Source organism: Megalopta genalis, chromosome 3 (assembly GCF_051020955.1).
Source record: "Megalopta genalis isolate 19385.01 chromosome 3, iyMegGena1_principal, whole genome shotgun sequence".
In the NCBI taxonomy this organism is placed as follows: domain Eukaryota; kingdom Metazoa; phylum Arthropoda; class Insecta; order Hymenoptera; family Halictidae; genus Megalopta; species Megalopta genalis.
The window spans coordinates 12795614-12816831 of NC_135015.1; the positions used below are offsets into that span (position 1 = coordinate 12795614).

At 44.1% G+C, this 21218-nt stretch overlaps 1 protein-coding gene across 1 annotated transcript in view; it reads right to left on the bottom strand.

The window, feature by feature from the left end:
• jing (AE binding protein 2 jing) overlaps positions 1-21218 on the bottom strand; it is a 235383-nt gene that overhangs the window by 8440 nt on the left and 205725 nt on the right. Inside the window, exons 2-8 of the mRNA XM_033486236.2 lie at positions 7166-7568; positions 4842-5164; positions 4056-4578; positions 2508-2687; positions 1316-1457; positions 353-483; positions 212-279 (exon numbers count right to left, since the gene is read on the bottom strand). Of these exons, the coding sequence (XP_033342127.2) occupies positions 212-279; positions 353-483; positions 1316-1457; positions 2508-2687; positions 4056-4578; positions 4842-5164; positions 7166-7568 (1770 nt within the window). The remainder of the gene's footprint in view (positions 1-211; positions 280-352; positions 484-1315; positions 1458-2507; positions 2688-4055; positions 4579-4841; positions 5165-7165; positions 7569-21218) is intronic.

Here is a 21218-nt window from a genome sequence, read left to right on the forward strand (position 1 = left end):
AGGTCAACTGATCGCGAGCAAATGCAACAGTTATGGATCTAGGAATCTCTAGGTACTCGCAGGTCGATGTTAATCCTGCTTCTGAACACGACATTACTGAACGAATAATTCAACGTTGCCCATTTGCAGCGATCCGATACAACGACGTCCCGACTGTCGGCTTTTCAGCTCCAAATGGTAACGAAGTTACCGGACGATTTCGAACACTTACATGTCTGGAGGGTACCACCGCAACAGCACTTTAGTCTTGCCGTCCAATTCCACTCTTCGAGCTAAAACCTGTAAACCAGAACCAGCCGCGATTAATCCCCTGATCTTGGCGCGACACGTAGTTTTCCGAAGCTTCACTTACTTGACTAGTTAGGGCCATCGAGTTTCCTGGTGTCTCGGCGAGGCGACCTTGCGTCCTCGATTTCGCCATCTGCAGTAACCTGTGCTGGAGACCTTCCATCACTCCCGAGTCGAAGTAGTCGAACAGTCTCGCTGTAACGTGCCGGGAATCGCAACAGATTAGAATCATCGAGCCTACTCGAATATCTCAACCCTTATCGCAGCAACCGATCTTGACAGGCGCCCCTGTTTGCAAGATTGTTCTCAATGCGTCGAAGATTATCGTTCACATGTGATTATCGCATGTGCAGTATTATATTTAACCGGTACGAGTAATTTTTCGAGTAATATTTCTATTTTTCGAGCAATTTTCCAAGTAATATTGCGGGGCTCGCGGGCGACCCAGAATAAAATCTTGATAATTAAAATATACAAAACATAAAGAAAGACAGAAACTCGATACAAAGTGAACAAAATCTTTCTCCGTTGCTTCGTAAAGAAGAAAACCTCAATGTTTTAGCATTTATTTACACGTTTACAGAAATATTAAAGATTTCTGTTAGAATTTCCGATTATTGAAATGATAAATTTTCGAACTGGTTTAATTTTTCTCCGCGTCCCATAGGTACAAATTTATATAATATTGTAATGTAATCTTTACTCGTTGGTAGATGATGAAATACTGAGCAATTTCTAAACATATTAACAGAGTGTGCTATCATTTCGACCTTGGTACGGAGCAGTTTTCCGTTGTTGTCTACAAACATTTGCGATATTGTAGCTTATATCCAGCGAGCCGCATATTACGTGTACATAATATTTTGATATTAGATGTCATGGACGAACATTTTTACATGCCTCATTGAGAAATTAAAGATAGCACACCTGAGCTATCTTTTCGACGAGGAGCGTAGACGCGTCGATTTAGTTGAAGCGACAAGGATTAAATAGAACAAAGAATTGAATTATGATAAGACATTCTTACCCGACCAAGGTTGTCGCCTATATCTGAGCCTTTTCCCGTTTCTTCTGACGAGCTTGCCGCCGCTCTCGCAGCTGCGCCTCCCGGAGTTGTTGCTGGTCTCCGGCTGATTGAAGTGGCCGTTGACGTGCCTCTCGAGAGCGGTCTGGAAGGTAGAGACAGGCCGTGAGTGGGCAGAATTTTGGCACCTTCCAGGGATAGGCAAACGGTCCCGGCCACCAAACAGAAGAATTTTTCGAATCGTAGCGATTCTGCTGCATCCAACTTGTGCAATGACTGATGGAGTACAACACCAATGGATCTGACTCTGTTCGTAGTAGTGCGCAACGATCGTTTCCAAGGCAAGAAGGATGGACGATGAGAGACGACACCCAGAGATCATGCGACGAGAGATTGTGCAGGAGACGAGAGAAATTGTGGGAGGACAACAGTTGCTGTCCCTGGAAAATGCCCGTCTTCCGAAGACAGCATGACCGATGCAACCGAGACGCGATTGCTTCGGCCACACGACGTCGGCATTGTAGACGATAAACGTCGTTCGAAGAGCCTTCGTCGCGAGTCAGTAGACCCCGGCCGACCAATGAAGGATGTTCAGACGAGCGGGAAAACGCGGACTGTTCTTACAATGTTCTGCGAGCACGGGCCTTATATTAGCCTAGGGACGCGAACCAGGGAGTACATCGAGATTTCTGGCGAGCAGTGGTTTCTCGTCTTATCGAAACGATATAGTCACAAAAGAAAAGAAAAAATCGGAACTGCACAGTGTGTCATCTTGGCGTCCTCGTGGCATGGACCAGCGGCCGGCGAGCAGCCGCGTAGTCCCTGATTCAAACCCATGATACATTACCAAACACGTCTAGAGATCGACAATACAGAGAAAACATCGTCCTCTGGTACGTTCTAGCGCGCCGGTTGGACGCCTTATGGGAGGAAAAAGAATCGCATTAGTTCGAGTTCGATTATGTTCGGTCTGTGAACACCGAGGTTCCGACGACATCACGGAAGAGACGAGATACATTGTCCGTAATAATACGATGTTCCTTCGCAATCCACAACGTTTTCGACGAGAGTACCGGATTCAACAACGATTCACCGTGGACGCAACGTGGCGCGTATACGTTACAAATCACACCGCACTTTCAACTTATCTTCGCTAGAACTGTCGCGAGAGGTAACCGAGATACAACTCCTATACCTGAGAGCTGAACCTGCTGCCGCAGCCGTCGACGATGCACCGGAACGGCTTGTTGCCGCCGTGGGACAACACGTGCCGCTCCAACCACCGTCTTGAACAGGAACTCCTCCCTTGCACCTTGCAGCCCTGCCACTGGCAGACGAAATTGTCACCGCCCGTCTGCGTGTTAATGTGTGCCGCCTACGACAAATTGTTCACCCGGTTATACATACACTCGGTTCCAGGCTCGTGAGGGGAACCGTGCTCTCGATACGCGGTAGCACAGTGTCGATTACAACAATTCGGGCTCCGCAACATTGTGGCAGCGGGTAACCCGACACGAGCGCGAGCTCGTTTTTCCTGTTACCGGACGCCGATCTTTCGGCGAGGACCCTTTCTTTTATCAGCGTTCACCGAGAAGAAGCAGCTTCCAGGTTATTGCAATTTACAGGTACGAACAATGAAACGCTGAAACGTTCGCTCCGTCCGAAGCGAACTTCTTTGGCACCAAGAGCAAAGTTTTATGGGAAAGTGGTATTAAGCGTTAGGGGAATGATAACAAAAGATAAGAGTATAAATAATAAAATGTGGATTTATAGTGGATTTTAATCGAGCACGAATTTGACTAATGTTCGACAACTGACTCACTCGGTACCGTTGTGCTGCGTTATTCTTTTTTGAGATAAGCTATTAGCAAAACAGGATGACTCAAACCTTATCTTCGACCTTTTGCCCAAATGCTGAATCCGATATTTGGGCTTGCGTGGCCTGTGACACATCCAACGACAGAATTTAAGCCTAATGACCCATTATGAGGAAGCAAGGAACCTTCTCAACGAGCCTCACTCTCATTTACAAACTCATAGTTATGTTATTCGAACACGCGATTCTTGTTGTACGATTTCTGATACCTGATTGTGACCTGTTCCAATATACGTCGAGTTATGAAGAAACAGTAGAAGGATTATTTGTGGAGGGGATCCCATTCTTTCATCGTTCACGGCGTAACGGTACCAAGAGCAATGCCTTTAAAAAAATCTATTGGATAAGACAGTGGAGCCGGTCATTACAAGGTGACCAATTGCTGTGCCTTTTGTTTGTTTTCAGATACAATCAACTTTATATTTAACGAATGACAAATATTCAATTTATTTGACTAAAAAATCAACGAAACAAAAGAGTAGAAGAATTCAACTTTCTACTTATGAGACGTATTCAATTTTCTTCTTAAAAGATAAATTTAACTTTCTATTGATCGAATAAGAGATCTTAAATTTTTTTCTTTTAGAAAACAAAATGAAAGAATAAAAGAATCTAACTTTCTATTATGACCGAGAGCAAACTAAAGGCGCAGCAATTAGGCATCACACAGTAACCGGCTCCACCTACTCGAGTTAGGGAAAGGTGACAGAAGGATTCAAACGAGAAAAAGTGATTGTTATGAAATTTTAATTGTATATATATATAACTTGGACTGGTCTTCGACTCCTGGCTCGACTCCTACCAAAGTCTTAAAGATAAATTTTCGCAGAAAAGACCTCCTAATGGTCTCCGAATAGAAACGCGTACCTGCAAATGTTCAAGAAGTCCCGAGCTGGACTCGAAGCTCTCCTCGCACTTGTCCCACCGACAGACTCCGCTGTCGGTCGTCTGCTGCCTGTCTTTTTCCGGTTCCCTGGCAGGAAACCGTATGGTAGTTGGCGCAGATAGAATGGGAGAGAGCGGAGGCTTGGACTCGCAGCTTCTTGACTCGCTGCTCCTCGATTCGCTGCTCCTCGATTCGCTGCTTCGGGAGTCCTCTTCTTCCTCCACGTCGTCGTCCTCGTCCGCCGGGCTGACCTGGGTCGCCTTTGCCTCGGTGTCCTCAGGCGCCTGCAGCCTCGACAGCAGATCCTGAGTGCCCTGTGACCTCAATGAGCCCAAGATCCCGGCGCAACCGTTCGTCAGGTTGTTGTTCTCGTTCACGTGGGGTTTCGAGAGGATGCAGCCCTTGAAGTCGAGCGGCGTCGCCTCGGTGGTCGCCGACGGGGTCGGCGTCGACTGCTGGGACACTGTCTTCGTGGTCGGGCTCGCCTCTGCGGAGGATGTCAACCTAGATTTGTGGCAAGAAATACGATTAGTATTGTGATCTATTCGCTCCATGTTATGCGCTTCTCTTTTCATGGCGAAGATCGTAGTCTGTCTTATGGTTGACTATATGAATGAAAAATAACTGAATAAAAATGAAATGTATATAAATTGTGATCATCGTAGATCATAGGTGTTCCGTACCTCGATCGACGTTGTATTCAGATTAGATGTATCGACCGTCACACCTGTGCCCATAACTCGGTCTCTAGTCGAACCATCACCTACCTCATCGACGATATCTTGCAGCTCGGTATATTCTTCAATACGTCATTAGAGATGGGCAAACTGGGCACCGGTTTTGGTAACTTCTTGTCCATCTTACCATTGGTCCTTGGCGCGATTACCGGCGGCGTCTTTTTCGTTGGCGGCGGCGACATCGTTAATGTTCGCACTTCCCAGTCGTTGCTAGAAGCGTTCCGTCCGTTCGGCGAGATGGTGCCCAAGTACTTTGCCAGTCCTCCCTTGTTCCTTTGCACCGTGGGTGGCCTCCTGAATTCCGACGAGCTCTTCGCAACCAGCACCGACATCGCCTCGCTGCTCTTTTTGATCTAAGGGGTCACACGTCATCCGTCACAATACTATTCCCAACAAGATAACCGAGATACGCTCGGAACATTCGATTTCTCATCGATTTATGGACATTCTACAGGGTGTGCCAAAAATGTCTCGCAATCCGCAAATAGGGGGTGTTCCTGAGGTCATTTAAAGTAACTTTTTCCTTAACGGAAATGCAATCCGCCGTTTTGTTTACGAGTTATCAACGAAAAACAGTGACCAATGAGAGGCGAAATCAGCTGGCGCGGGACGGCTGAGCCAATGAGCGGAACTGGACTTCGTGCCTCGTGTCAGTCGTACTCGCCTCTTATTGGTCACTGCTTTTCGTTAATAACTCGTAAAGGAAAAAGCGGATTGCATTTCCGCCAAGGAAAAAGTTACTTCAAATGATCTCAGGAATCCCTTATTTCCGGATTACGAGACATTTTTGGGTCATCCTGTATAGAGATTTTTGGGGCCTCCGTTGCATCGACGATTCAAGTCGGATCCAAATTCTATTTGCACTCGACAATGTGGAACATATTCGTTAACCTCTTGCACTACGATTTTCTTTCACAACAGCATTGATTAGCGGTTAATTAGCGTCAGAGTGACGCGTGTTGCTTCATAACGATAACGAGAGTATAGTAATATATTTATGGAGACTTTTCACTATTTTTATTTATAATGTATGCTTGCGTGAAGATATTGATTCAATTATTTGCTATGAATGAATCTTTACAACTTCGACAACTTTAAAATGAAAACGTAAAACTGGTCTTCTGTGTCTTCGTTTGCTCTCGTTCTTAAACTTTTATGACAGAAAAATCAACTTTTGTTTCAATTTCGAGTTTGACGCGTTGTTACAGTGCAAGAAGTTACGAGACTATACTAGGGAGTAGGCGATGAATTTATTTGCTGCAGAACAAGGCGCCAGCCATTGTTCCTCGATTATTCCAACTCCGGTCTTCGTCTAAATCACCTAGCACAGGCTTCCGGCTTTCCGGATAGAACGTCCTCGCTTAGCATTCGCGAACTATAACCATCGTTTACTCTTACCTAGCAAGTGTCACTTTTATACACTGCGTACACATTGTGTAGTTAATACAACGATGAATGAAGTATGCCATATTTGAGATCGCACCGAAAAACTTATAGCGATACATTTTATTCAGTAAAAAAGGCATCCTATTTCGTAACTGTACAACCAACAGTATTGAACGCTTTGTTACACAAAAACTCAACGCAAAGTACAATAAGCTGAAATGATAACAATAATTTAGTAACGCGTGGGTCCACCATCATTTTCAATGAGTCCAAATATATTCCAATCAGACTCTGTTAAAACAAAATTGACGATCTATTTACGTAAAATTACCTTCAGAAGGTTGGTTTCATAGTCATGAAACATTAAGGAATCGTTGTTTTGCTGTCTATTCGTTACAGTGTAAACATAATAAACAGCAACGAACTTAATTTCTTTGGAAACACCCCGAGTCTGATTTTATCTGTCGTAAAATCTCGTTCTCTGTAACGTTTATTTTGTTCCGGATTATGTGCGTTTCGTATGACTTAAAAAATGATTCAGTAGCCCATAAATAAATAATAATAATAATCCGTGTTTCTAGAAAGATACGTTGTTTCCCAATACGATTTCGAACATGGCATATTTCATTCGTTATTATTATTACACTGCGGATCTTTATGCAAAAACAGCAATTGCGTAAACATTTATTCTCGTCTTGTACAATTTTAACGAGTTATAAATAATGCAATCAAATTATTAAAATTGTCCAATAGTACGAATGTTTCCTGTTTCGTCTACTGATTTTTGTCACGAATGCATAAAGTCCGCGGTCTGATTATCATATTAACCACAATGGATGAAAACTGAATATTTTTGGGCGGTTCTATCGTTACGAGGCGAAGTGTGTCTTCCGAACGCGGCACCCTGAAACGGCACCCTGCGTTCTCGAAGAACGAAACGAATGATACAAACGTAAAGGGTACGCTACCTTAAGCTGTTGTGGTTTGACCTGGGTTTTAAAGTACTCGGTGATCTTCCCTTGGGTCTCATGATGATGATGTCCGGCATTCGGTTTGGTGATGCTCGACTTGCTGATCCCTCGGAAGCTGGGATCCGCGGCCCCGGACCTCGGGACGGCACCAGCCTCGGGCTCGCCCTTGAGCCTCTTGTAGGTCGAACATGCGGTGGCCGCCAGCGGCGGGGTCCAGGGCCACTGGGGCCTGGTACCAATCTGCGACGAAGGCGCCAGCTTGGGTAGGGACGGAAGTGGACTGGCCGACGCGCCACGTATCGCTACCCCCTCGTCGCTACTCGTGCTACAAGGCGAACCAGGCTCGGTGATATCGCTGGTGCCGCTGCTGCTACACTCCCCGCAGGAAATTGCCACGCCACTGCAACAGATAGTTCGATTCTTAGATAAAGATCCTCGCGAAACATCCACAAAAATGCGTGGCGATCCACGGATCAAGGGAAATCGATTTTTCTTTATCGGACAACTGGTGATCATGTTTTAGAGCAGGGCTGGCCTGTCTGATATTATCTTCTTCATTTTTAATTTGATCTTATTTTTGGCTTTAAATTACTGCACTTTTATGATTACTTAACGCATGCGATATTGGTAGACCGCCGCCTATAATTTAAAAAAACAGGTCGCCCGTAGTGATCAAAGGTTTGGCCACCCCTGTTTTAGAGTCACCCGAGTCCGATTTGAATTGGAAGCGTTACGATCTGCGAGCAACCCTTGTCTCGGACGCTCTTCAACAAAGAATATTCAAGGGGTGAAGTAATCTCAGATTCAAGGGAAATCGATTTTTCTTTCAGTTTATCTTTATCGTATTACAGACCTCTTAATTTTTCCAGTAACGATAACAATTTCATTTCTGAACCAAGAAGTTTTCCCCAGTAACGTAACGTAATTATGTTCTTTGAGATTGTTATTAGGGGATAATTATTAATCCTTTATAGCACAATGTGACTTTGACGTCACGTACAAATTTATCAAGTTCTGTTAGTCTAATTAAATTGTTAATTTCCGAGGCTTTCTACTGAGAAACAGTATCTTTTACGTGACATGCTGTCGAACGCCAATGATTCAATTTACCAATTGTCCTCGACAGACAAATATTGTAAAAACTACTGCGCTAATAACAAGAAAATTTATCTTTTAGCGGCATATCAATGTGGCGAAAGTATCTTGCCTTCGTTATCTCCCATCTCCTTATGGTAATCCAGGACGTTGTGCATCGCAATGTTTTTTAAAATCGTGAATTCGTCATTAATTTGCCTCTCTCGAGATTAATATATTTGCTAGGTTTAAATTACTATATAGAGTATACCTATATGAAATATTTGGGTCATAGAGCGTTAACCATCGTTTTATTACAATTCGAAGCCTTATAAAACCGACTCAGATTTTACAAAATCATATATTGGGTTGGCAACTAAGTAATTGCCGATTTCAGTTATAGATGTCTCTCACTCCCATTTTTATAATATCCGTAACTGTTATATTATAAAATTATTATTATTATTATTATGTTATTTTTTATCATCCGTGAATGTTAGCAACTGGACAAATTGAATGCAGCGGTCAAGGAAAAGCGACCAGAATTGGTCGATCGTAAAGGTGTCATTTTCCACCAGGACAATGCACACGTCTTTGTCCACTCGGCAAAAATTGATGCATATTGGTTGGGAATTGATGTTACACCCACCATATAGCCCTGATCTCGCGCCATCGGATTACCACTTATTTCGATCCCCGGACAACTCCCTTCGTGGTAAAACTTTGAATGACGATGACGCTGTAAAATCTCACTTAATTCAGTTTTTGGCCGAAAAGGATCAGACTTTCCACGAGCGTGGAATTTTCAAGTTGTCGGAGAGATGGCAAAAGGTCATCGAACAAAATGGAAAATACATTACAGATTAAACATCGTTCCAAGTAAAAAAAATTTTTTATTTCATTGAACAAATCGGCAATTACTTAGTTGCCAACCCAATACATCCAGGGGAACGTATGAAGATGTCTTCGACGGTTCAGGAGCGGAAGTGGGTCAGAAACAGGGATCCATTTTCCATGTACGCGGCTCGACCTTCCACCGTCGGCCGACCGAGAAACGTCGGTGGATGATCGCGACGAGAGAGCGGCAGCTTTTCGTAAACACATTCCGAGGGATCTGTTCCGTTCCAAGCATCGAACGAACCAGATTGGAACTGGCTATTTGATTGGGAAGCGGATCGATCGCGTGCCCGCCACAAAAAGACGTGGGTGCAGAGAGGATCCGACGCTAAATCAGTGCCGAACAACAGAGAGGCTACGATGGATCAAGGTTCCGCGGAAGAAACGAGGAAGAATAATGGCTGCTCCGATGCTTCTAGTTGCCCCGCAGGGCAAGCAACGATTAGGCAGCTCTCGGTAGGACTCCTCTCGTTCCGCGGTGTTTTCTTGAAATCGACGACGGTGCGGAGCGGAGGGCACGGAAACGGCCACGGGGAAATTGCAACGCTTACCGGGTAACGATATTACCAGCAGCGCGAACCTAATTACAGGGTCAGACATTGGTAATTGGCCCGTCGTTTCGGGAGCCTGACGGGCCACGAGCCTCGGGCTCGCTCATCCTCGACAGATTTACACGTAACCCGGGCTGGAACGGTGGGGGTTACTTTTCATCTTACCGAAGGAGTTAAGAACATCTTTTACATATTTTGTACATAACACTGCTTTCTCCGAAGGGATTACACAGATATTTTGTACTTAATACTGTTTTTACCAGAGATTATATATTATATTAATATTGACCCTTTGCACTCGAATGGGTGCAAAAAAACACCACTAACATTTGTTATACCACGCTTTAAGATAACTTTTATATCAAAGAAGATTAGATTTAAAAAATTGTTAAAAGTTTAACCGTTGTGCGAGTCCCAAGTGTCAATTTCATGTGCATAAAATGCATTTTGTCATATAAAATAGAAATGCTATAAGTTAGAAAAATGATTTTATATTTAGAGTTAAATATAAAAGAAATAAATATATAAGAGCTTCGAGTGCAAAGGGTTAGGATTATTAATATAATTAGTATTTTTACCGGAGGGTCAAAATACCGTTTTTAAAATGTTTTACTAACACTATCTTTACCAGATTGGTCGAAAGACATTGTTCAAAATTTTTCATTCAACGTTATTTTTACCAGAGAGGTGAAACAACACCTTCCAACATTTTTTGTTTAACGCTATTTTTACTAACACGGTTAGTCGACGCCCCTAAAAATTTGTTGTTCGACGCTATTTTTACAGATTAAAAGATATCTTGTAAAATCGTTCGTTCAACGATTTATTTTTACCAAAAGGGTTACACCTTTTAGAATAATTTAAAATTATTAATTCCTGAATTATTTATTCCTAATTAATTTATTATTAATTCCTAATTAATTTCTTTTTAAAGGGACTTCGCAACTTCTCCTATAATGATTACAAAATAAATTTGGCAAAACTATACAAATTCCAGGAGCACGCAAACGTGTATAAAATCTGTAAAAATGGTGTTAAAAAATACGACAAAATAACTCTGCAGTAATCTCGTTCCGCTAAACGAAGTTTTTTGGCGGTAACTGCAATCTACAGCGAGAGCGTGCTCATCCTGGACGAGATGAGCCGCTTAGCTATTCTCGTTTCAGCTTGTTTCGAATTCTGCCCGACGTAGGTGCGTCAAGCACGCGAAAGCGAAAACCTTGGACGAGCACCTGCGTTACGCGAGCCTGTTCCCTCGAAACGTGCGGCGCGGCTGCGGTTCGTATTTCGTCGACGAGATCGAAAAAGAACACCGCTGCCGCGACGACGGGTATCGTTTCCGTGGCCGTGGCTAAATGAACATTATCTCGGCTTCGTTAGCGCTGAATACACGCGAGGCCGCGACTTTGAATCTTCTTGTTTCAACGCCTGAAACGAAATCCCCGTGCTTCGCGATAACATGTCGGAGTCCGCTAACGTCCCGGCTGAACCTTAAATCTCTATTAGAGGCAACGAATCCGCGGTATTACACGTTCCATGCATAATTGTTTCATTCGCGGAGGTAACAGAGTTCCGACGGCACCGAAATAGCGGGCTTCTTAATATTAAATAATGCTCCGCGCAGCTCACCTAGTTTCAATCTCTCGTGTTAAATTAACGATCGGCCAGATGCGACGGCAGCTAAAAACGAAACGAGGTATCGATCCGTTCATCCTAATTCAATCGAGACCGCGCGAACCGGCTCCGCGGATTTGTCGAATTATTGGCGTCTCGTCCCGAGGGACCTTTGGGCTTTCCTTACGCTGCAGAAGCGCGTGCACTCGATGCAGTGTTTCGCCGGCTGGATCATCGGCCGGTCCGCGAATAATCGATACGCGTCGAAGCGAAGTCGAACGCGCGCGCGTGCCTGCCGACCGGATCGATAGAACGTTGTTTGATAACGAGCGAGAGCTCGATGCTCGCTGCTTCGATCGTTTCTCTCGGTTCCGGATCGAGCGAGAGCGAGTTGGCCCGGTGCATCGATCAGCCTCGAAACGGTTCGCAGTCGAATTACGCTGGCCCGATCTGTCGCAACCGTGTCGCTCTTCGAGATTCGACTGGCCGCCGCCGATCGATCGGCAGATTCTCCGAAAACACCGGAAATTCCACCGACAACGGATCCGAAACGAGGCTAACCAGACTGAACCCGATTACGCTCGTTCCGATGGCTTTTGTCGCGAACACCTTAACCATCCATACGACAAATTCTTCCGTGCGGACTTGAATTAAACTGGACCGAGGATACTGTTCGCGAGCGAAAGTTCTCGATATATTTATAATAATTATTAAAAAATCGATATATTATAAATCGATTGATTGTAATTTTTTATTATAAATCGATTTTTATTATAATTTTAATTTAATTCAATTGTTTGTATATACAGGTAAACAGCCATTTTTACATTAACAGAAGTGAAGACGAATCTTATCTCGAATGGCGGGGAATCGGTAAATTAGGTACAGTGAATTCTCCCTAATTGACGCTCAGATTGTACAAAAAAATGGACAAAGAGGATTCGTGCCTTGCGGCTCGGTTTTATAGTTACTAATTTTTCACGACTATAAAAACAAGCCTCGAGGCTCGTACCTACTCTTCCCAAATTTTGTGTACACAATCCGAGCGCCAATACGGAAGAATTTACCGTGATCAGTTCGTAAAAACTTGTTATCAATTTCGTAACATTGGCTGCAAACGTACATTCCGCTTATTCGATCTACTGTTTAATCGAAACAGCCGTTTATTCCGGGCAAGATTCGAAGAGTAGATTCTGATTAAATAGAGTTGATCCACTTAAATGGGACGCTAGTCCTAACATGATCGAAATAATCCGAATCTACCGCATGTGTTAATACACGAACGTGATTAAATTAATATGAACACGTTGAAATCGCCATGTATTCGGAGTTCGATCAATTGAATTGAATGTACACTTAAAATGATACCAGCTTCTTATTATAAAACGTATTGTCACGCTTTTAACAACATATTAGAACAACTATAGAGGTTCTGCAGTTTAAAAAAATATACGTATGCCAAATATTCGGTCACATCTTCTGTCGCATCCGCGTACAATCGCTCGAATGTTAATCGAAAATTTAATATCTCTTATTCGATAAACATAAACAAGAAAATATAAAACATATAATTTGTTGATTCTCGTATTTTCTTTACTTCTGAATGAACAAATTTAATACACTCATACGAAGCCTCGTATGAAGTGAATTATGCCCGAAACCAAAGGCACAGTAACCGGCTCACTCCACAGTAACCGGCTCGCTACCCTATTGCAGCTTCGGTGCAATAGGGAGAGTTACGTATCCCTGAGCAGCTAATCAAAAAATAAACAACTAACTAACTAACATACACCTAGTATATTACGGATCTGCAGATGCTGCGAAGGTTCCGCACCTTAGCGGCAAAGTGCTCGTCAACTCTTAAAGCAGCCCCTATTCGAAAGGTTGTTTTAAGGGTGAATCCTCGGAGTCCTCGGAGCTTCTCGAGCCGGCTGCTTCGTTCGCGACTGGTCGTTATCGTCGGCCGGCAGACGAAATATTTAGACAGTTCTCGCGTTCTGCCGGCAGAACGTTTACCTCGGCAGAGCCCTGGGGAACTAGATTTCGAGCGGAAACGGCCGATAGAAGCATAGAGAGACGGACGAAGAGTGGCAAGGTGCGGCGAGGCGAGGCGATGCGAGGCGAGGCGAGCGATCCAGGTAGACACACGGGGGATCACGGATCGATGCGAGGCTTTGTCGTGTAGCCGGGCTCCCTCGGCCCGAGAGAGATTCGAGGATCGATAAAAAGAGGAATTTCATGGCACAATGACCGTCATTCAGCCGGCCGGGGTTTAATGAACGGCCGGCCGTCTCTCTTCCTCTCTCTCTCTCTCTCTCTCGCTCTCTCTCTCTCTCGCTCTCTCTCTCCCCGTCTCTCGGCCGGCTGGCCTCCGGTTCCTCGGCCGGCGAAGTGCGTCGTTGCGTAAACGCAATGTCGGAAAGGAATCGTAATGTGGAAAGGTCAGTGTCTTTCTTTCTTCCGTGACGTCGACGGCTCGGCCCGGCACGAATACGCCTCCGAAAATATCTTCGGCCGCGAAAACCGCGCGCGCGCGCGGCCTCCTTTCACTCTTCCTCTCCCACTCTCTCTTTCTCTCTCTCTCTCTCTCTCTCTCTCTCTCTCTCTCTCTTGCTCTTTCTCCGCCGTGAGGCAGACGTTTGTCTTTCGAACGTCGTTTCGCGAGAATTTACGAGACACCTTGTCACCGGTTTTTCAACCGAGCACGCTGCTCCTTCGTCGCCACGGGCCACGACGTTTCATTGTCATCCATCATCCAAATTCTGGAACAATATCGTTCTGCATGAATAATACCAGCGTATTATCTCGCCGATCGACGCGTTTCGATAACTCCTGCTAGGCTGTGTACAGTAGATTCTCTCTAATCGCGAGAGAATATAATAGTTTTTTATTCGGAGCTCCGTTTTTCGAGGAAATCGACTTCAGTGTTTACAAACATTGACAACGAAACATTCTGTTTATTACATATTTCGGACGGAGGCCATTGCGGTTGAAGAATGGACGACAACTAAATCCTTTAGAAAGATGAACGAACTATAACGCTAGATTTACGGAGCACAAAAAACAGCTGTTTTATAATTAGTTTATAAAAGTAACGATAAGACATTTATTCTGAATTTTAACAAGTGTTATTGTAACGTTTGCCGTAAGTAACATATAACTTGAATAAATAACTCAGGAATGTATCTTTGCGATATGAATAATCGTAGATGAAGAAATTAGTGATCCGTTATTTTGACGGGTTCCGTAAATCCAGTGTCAACCGTAGAAAAAGGAAGTTCGATAAAAATGTATTTCTTTATTCGATCATGGCAATAACGCGACGGTATGCTTCAATCTTTCGGAGTTTTCATAGATTTGTGTATCACCTACTTATTTTTGGTATAAATGCATAAAATCCACAGTCTAGTCATGATTAATAAAACAGTCTCTTTAGGAGAGTGAACATTCACTGACTTTTCATAAGCGACAATGCTGTTCATTCTCGAATCAAGAATCAACTTCGTTTTCACATTCTAAAACTCTCCCTAACCGACTCTCAGATTGCGCACAAAAATGGAAAATTTGGGAAGTGGAGATACGATTATTCGAGCCTTGCAGCTCGTTTTTATAGTTGTCGATAACCATAAAAAAAACGAGTCACAAGTCTTGAACAATCGTATCTCCCCTTCCAAAATTGCCCATTTTTGTGGACAATCTGAGCGTCAATTAGAGAGACATTACTGCAGTCTTTTCCGTGTACGATCAACGTGCCAGTCAAACTGTTAAAAAATTCTGCAACGTGTAATTAATATCTTGATGTTGGAACATTGACCGAAACTTCAGGAATGCAAGATTCATCGTGTTCCATTCACTTTGGTTTCGTGGAACTTTGATAAACGCCTACTTATTATATACATATACTGATTTTTCCCTCGGCACCCATCAATTCGCTTTTATCATCCCCAGGAAGAGGAATGACTCCCCATCGATTCGACAACGTACACGATTGTTAAAGGATACTTATTTCCCCCGGCCGAGTTCCTCAAGAAGAGGAGTGACTTATCGATTTTAGAGCATGCAGAATTGTGCGAGGCGAGAATAGCCGACAGCAGGATGGCGTTTCCGGCGCGGTGAACCTCGGATCTCGGGATCCCGGGTTCCCGTGGATCACGGAGCGCCGCGTCGATTGCATCGTCCTTGCAGGTGGCTCCTCCGCTCGGTGGTGCACCAAGGCTTCGGCGATGCTCGCACACGTCCACACTCGCTTCTATCGAGTACTGCACACCCTTCTCTTCTCTCTGCACTCCGCTCCGCTATCTACCATGCTCTTCTCTTATTTTCCCCGTACCGTTTCGCCAGCGCTGTCGCTGTCCCTCGTCGCTTTCCTCTCGGTTCCTCTCGGTTCCTCCTCGGTTCCTCCTCGGTTCCTCCTCGGATCCTCCTCTATCCGTCGCGCTTTTACTACTTAACAACTCGGCCGTTTCACTCTCGGGCCCCTTGTCTATTCCACTATCGCTCTTCGTCCTGCTTCTCCTCTTTCCTTTCGATTTTTCCGTGCTAGCCGGTGCCTCGCTGCATCCCCGACACGAACGATCGAAAACCACCGGGCCCCGGAAACGCGAAAACACTCCTGCGACTAGCTCGCACACGTCTGGTTCCTTCTGCCTCGACTCTGGAACCGGACAACGTCGCAAACACGCTTTGACCGTTTTACGCGGACATTAACCCTCGTGTACTTCTTCGACCAACAGTTTGGACCGGCCTATTCGAAGCATTAGATGCCGCTTAACACATTCGAGGACGATCGAGCCGATGATCGTACAGGGTAGCGGAGCCGAGGGGTGACCAGTTGCTGTGCCCTTCGTTTGTTCTCGGATACGATTAACTTTATATTCATCGAATAAGAAATATTACATTTGTTTTACTAGACAAATAGTAAACAAGAATAAAAGAATAGGAGAATTTAACTTTCTATTTATCCAGTAAAACATATTACATCTTTTGATTAAAAAATAAACGAAGTTAAAGGCTTTCTATTTATCGAATAAGGGATTACATTTTTTTTATCAAAAAATAAACAAAACAAGAGTCTTTCTATTTATCGAATGGGGGATTAAATTTTTTTATTAAAAAGTAAACAATAAAATACATTCTATTTATCGAATGAGACATTGACATTTTTATTAACAAATAAACAAAATGAAAGAATAAAAGAACTTAACTTTCTATTTATCATTGTTATCATCATCATATTAAGATCTTTTATTCTTTTATTTTGTTTACTTTTTAATAAACGATTTAACATGTTTTATTCGATAAATATAAAGTTATTAATGCCCGAAAACAAACCAAGGACACTTATAACTTCGTTACAATAATCGGCAGCTCCGCTATCCTACATTCTGAATATGGTAAAAATGTTGGCTTCGAAGGGTAACCGGCAAGCAAGCTTGTTTCTACTCCCGAATGATGAATTCGAGCAAAGATTCTCCAGACTGGGTACCATTTTCTGAAAAGGAACCTCGTAATTAGCAGGCGGGCGCTAAAAGTTTGCTAGGCACAGCATAATAGACTCCTGGAGGATCCCTTTAGCAGCGTAATAGCTTCCCTAAAAACCGATTTTTAGCGGAGACGAATCGCGTAGCCATCGGTAACACCGGCACCGGCATCCTGCTCACCTTTGGTCCTCTTATCAGCGAATTCTTCCGGCAATTCTGCCATTTTTATCCGGCCTTTCATTCTTCCAGTTCAGCAAGCAGCGCGCCTCTTTTGTTCTCCGCCGGTTCGCATCCCCTTGTTTAGTCTTTCCCTCTTGTGTTCCTTAATTCCCTGTGTCTCGCTGCCGCCCTCCCGCAGCTCCACCCCCTCGGTCGCCCCCCCGTCACTAGCGCCCCGTCGTCATCCCTGGTCGGTCTCTGTTCATCCCCGAGGTGGTTGGTCGCATCGCTGAGCGTCGCCGAGCGTCGTCGAGGCGTCGTCTCGCTCGTTCCCTCTGCGTCCGTCCCCTCTGCACCCCCGGACCAACGAATTCTATCCCGGTCCCCATCACGAGCTGCGTCCTCGTCGCTCGGGCTCTTAGAATTCCGCTCGCGCCCTCTCGCTCCCACCGGGAGATCTATCCTGCTTGTTCCAGCGTGTCCTTCGCTCTCGCCCTTTCTCGAATCCTCTCTGTCCCTCGCTTTCTCTCTCGCCACTCTCTTTCTCTCTTTCTCCTCTCCTCCTCTCTCTCTCTCCATCCCTCTCTCTTTCTCTCTCTCTCTTTCTCTCTCCATCCCTCTCTCTTTCTCTCTCTCTCTCTGTTCGGTTCCCTCTCCGCTTTCCTCGGGCCGTATTTTCTCGCTCGCACCGTTCCCCGGCCCCGCTTTTCCTCTCGCTGCTCACTCTCGCTGGTACTCGCCCCTCTTCACCTCCTCCCATTGTCCTCCTCGCGCGTCCTTCTCCTCTTTTCCCCCTTCAACGCGCCGTCTATCTCTCCGTCTATCCTCTAGCCAGCCTGTTCCCCGTCTTCGTCGACAGCCAGCCAGCTACGAAGCGACGACTAGCGATGGGAATGACGCCCTCGCACGAGCTATCGACCTCTCTCCGGCTATCCTCGATTACTCTGCCGGGGGTGTAATTGATCGCAGATACCTCCTGCCCAACCTGGATCGCGTACCTGGCCCTTCCTACGTGATCGACGAGGCCGCGGTGGTTTAACCCGTGCGACACGGGCCGGATAGAGACACCGGGTTAGTGGATACGGGGACCATAAACAGTCGGAAGATTTTAATGCAATTTTGCTGGACGTATATCTTCGACTGGTTCGATTTTTAAATTTATGACGACGCTACACGTATACCATGTTAGTCGTTTTGGCGTGTTTCATTTCATTCGGTTTTTTAAACCGGTTGCTCTACGATTTGTTTCATTTGGAATAATAATAATAATAATGATATTCACATTTATATATGTAAACGGGGTAAATTCCTTCGTTATGAAAAGTTGAAGAATTATAAACAATAGAAAGAAAGAGATACAGTACGATGGAAATGGAAAAGTAAAAAATATAATGGCAACGAATATATATTAAACGGTAATAAAATAGAGAAATAAAATAATTGATTGTAATAATGAAAGTAATAATAAATAATAATAAATGATAATAATTATATCTCGAAACGAACGAAGTGGAACATTAATATGAGTAGCGTTCAATAGCGATAAAGGACTATCTAAACGGTGAAATCGTATTTAACAATCGCAAAAAGATCGACGATCAATTTAAACACTTCTATACTAATTTAAAATAAATGAACAACGTTGAAATGTATTGGATTCTCTTCGAAATTTTCATTATGATGACACGACGTGTTATTGCAAACGATTAAGATTGTCGATACTATACAGGGTGTCCCATAATTATGCTAACACCTAAAAAGGTATGATTTCTAAGGTCATTTGAAGTCACTTTTTCCTTAGCGAAAATGCGATGGCTGTCGATGAACTGTCTTATTATTCTTATATCCATCTTTCTTCTATCTATCTTATTATTCTTATAGAACAACACGCGTTAATAGGTTTTAGCGTTCAGCAGGATCAGTGTTAAGGGCTCGCGGTGTCGACAAATTATAAGGGGTTCGATTCAATTTCCTTCCGACGTCACCCTTCAACGTCGCCAAGGGGAGAGTTCCAGGTGACTCGACTAATTTCGCCAGTCATCATTTTTCCTACGTTCCTCCCATTATTCAGCGTGTCTCGGCCGACGCTCGCGTTAGTCCCATCGCTAGCTAGCTAGCTAGCTGCACCAGCGGTCTCTCTCCGACTCCGTCGCGTCGGGAAAACGGCGCGGCGTTCGCGCGTGTATCGTCCTCTCCGTCTTTCGGCTGTAACGTCCTCGTCGAGCTCAGGCCGGCGGAAATGCATGCTCACCTAAATACCTCGAGTTATATTCACAGCTAGAACCAACAGCCGCAGCGCCGGTGGACAACGAGCGACAGCAGCGAGAGCATGATCCCTCGGAACGATAGCCGGACGTTTCGGTTTCGAATTCGATCTGACGCGTTTCCGAGCCTTTCGAACCACTCTCGACGGCAACCGACGAGAGCTCGACCGAGATATTCGAGGCGAACCGTTGCGCCCGCGTTCGTGCCAACAGGCATCGGGGGAGTTTCAAGAACATACGAATTTCCTGCACCGTCTTCCACCGCCCACCCCCCGCCCTCCTCGGAAACCGATTCTGTAAGAAAACACGCGTGCGCGCGCGAGCGCTCGGGAGGCAGATGTCTCGTTGTCGGCTTTCACCATCGAAGGACTTCTATTATTCACGGATTCGACGGCCGGTATCTCGGCCAGGAAATCTTCGGCACACAGAAAAGGTCAACCCCCAAGCGGCTAAGCGCGCGGCCATCTTGACAGACACCCCCGCCATCCGGCGATTCCGTCTTTGTTCCGGAAAAGACGACGGAACCGCCCATCGCATCGGTCGATTCCCATCAATTCCCTTAAATTTTTCATGCGACTCCCTAAGTCCCGGTAATCCATGGATTTCAACAGGCCTCGCTGCCTGCCTCGTTCTTCATCCCGAAAACGAGATCCGATCTTACGAACGATGTCCTCCGTCGAAACGAGGACCGGCCTCGGCCCATGTTCGATACCTCTTTCAAACCTCGATCGAACGCTTTTGTTCACCTTATTTATTGTTTGGTGTACGAGTAATGCCCCGTAGAATAGATGATAAAAGATTGTTTACACAATTTGATCATAAAGACAAACCGATGAATTAATGAATCGATCGTAATTCTTGATTCTTACCCGAGAAAGACTGTTGATTTTTGTTAATTTTTCATAGAGGTCTAGTGATTTAAGTTTAAAATTACTTAAAATATAAAAAAATATAATATAAATGCATTTTATTTTTACAATAATGCCAAACCTTTAAAATGACTAGATTAACTTAAATAAATATCCATTGTTAGTATAAAATTGACGCCTTAGAAAAGCATGCGCCTCTGAAGCGTATGGTTATCTTTTACGTACGTTGTCATATGGTTATCTTTCTAGGGTTAAAGGTGGTCAACGATAATATCGAAAAAATGAAATCAATATTAGGGTGAAGTTTGTACGCATAATTGCATATTTTATTTACCGGATCAGAGAGACCAACATGAGAGGTAAATTTGTAGGGAAGAAAGATTGGAGAAAGTGTTGCTTTAAAGTTTCTTGAAGGAGCGTATAAATCTGCGTACAACGTTATTAATTATTTTGTATTACTTTGTATACAATTAATAACGTCGATAGTTGATCTCCGCGTGCTTACGTAATCTCCACGTAATGTACAGCTTTTTAATATGCTACATATCTTACGAAGCTTCCTTTCAACCTGAAACTTGTGCAATGATCGTTCGCTGTCTCGTAACATCGCTATTTATTCGTTCATTTCATTCGATCGGTGCTTTAATGAGGACCTTTGTACGTCGGCTCATTAAAATCAGCACAATTTCATATCATTCACAATCTACACATTAGCATAGAAATGAATATTGATCGAATGCACTCGTTTTTGGAGACTCGTGGCTTTGATCGAGTAAAACGAAATCCACCGGGTATACTCCTTCGAAGAAAATCTTCGAAAGTTATAAATAGAGCGCAGACTTTATGCGTTAATAACAAAAATGGGTAGGTGAAATTTAAAACAATGAAAATACTAAAAGTCATTTAATGAAATCTATGCATTTTTTGCAACCTACTGAAAGTATTAAAAAAGAAAGAAATTTCTATTTGGCTCACACGTTCGTTGCAATCGATGAAAATCATTTTTATTTTGCACACAGATTCGCGGTCTAGTTGTAAAAACTCTTTTCGTAGGAGATGATCTCATAAATGATATCGTACGTGATCTCATAAATTCAAACCTATCATCGTTATGCAGCAACGCGTGTCGATCATTTTGATGA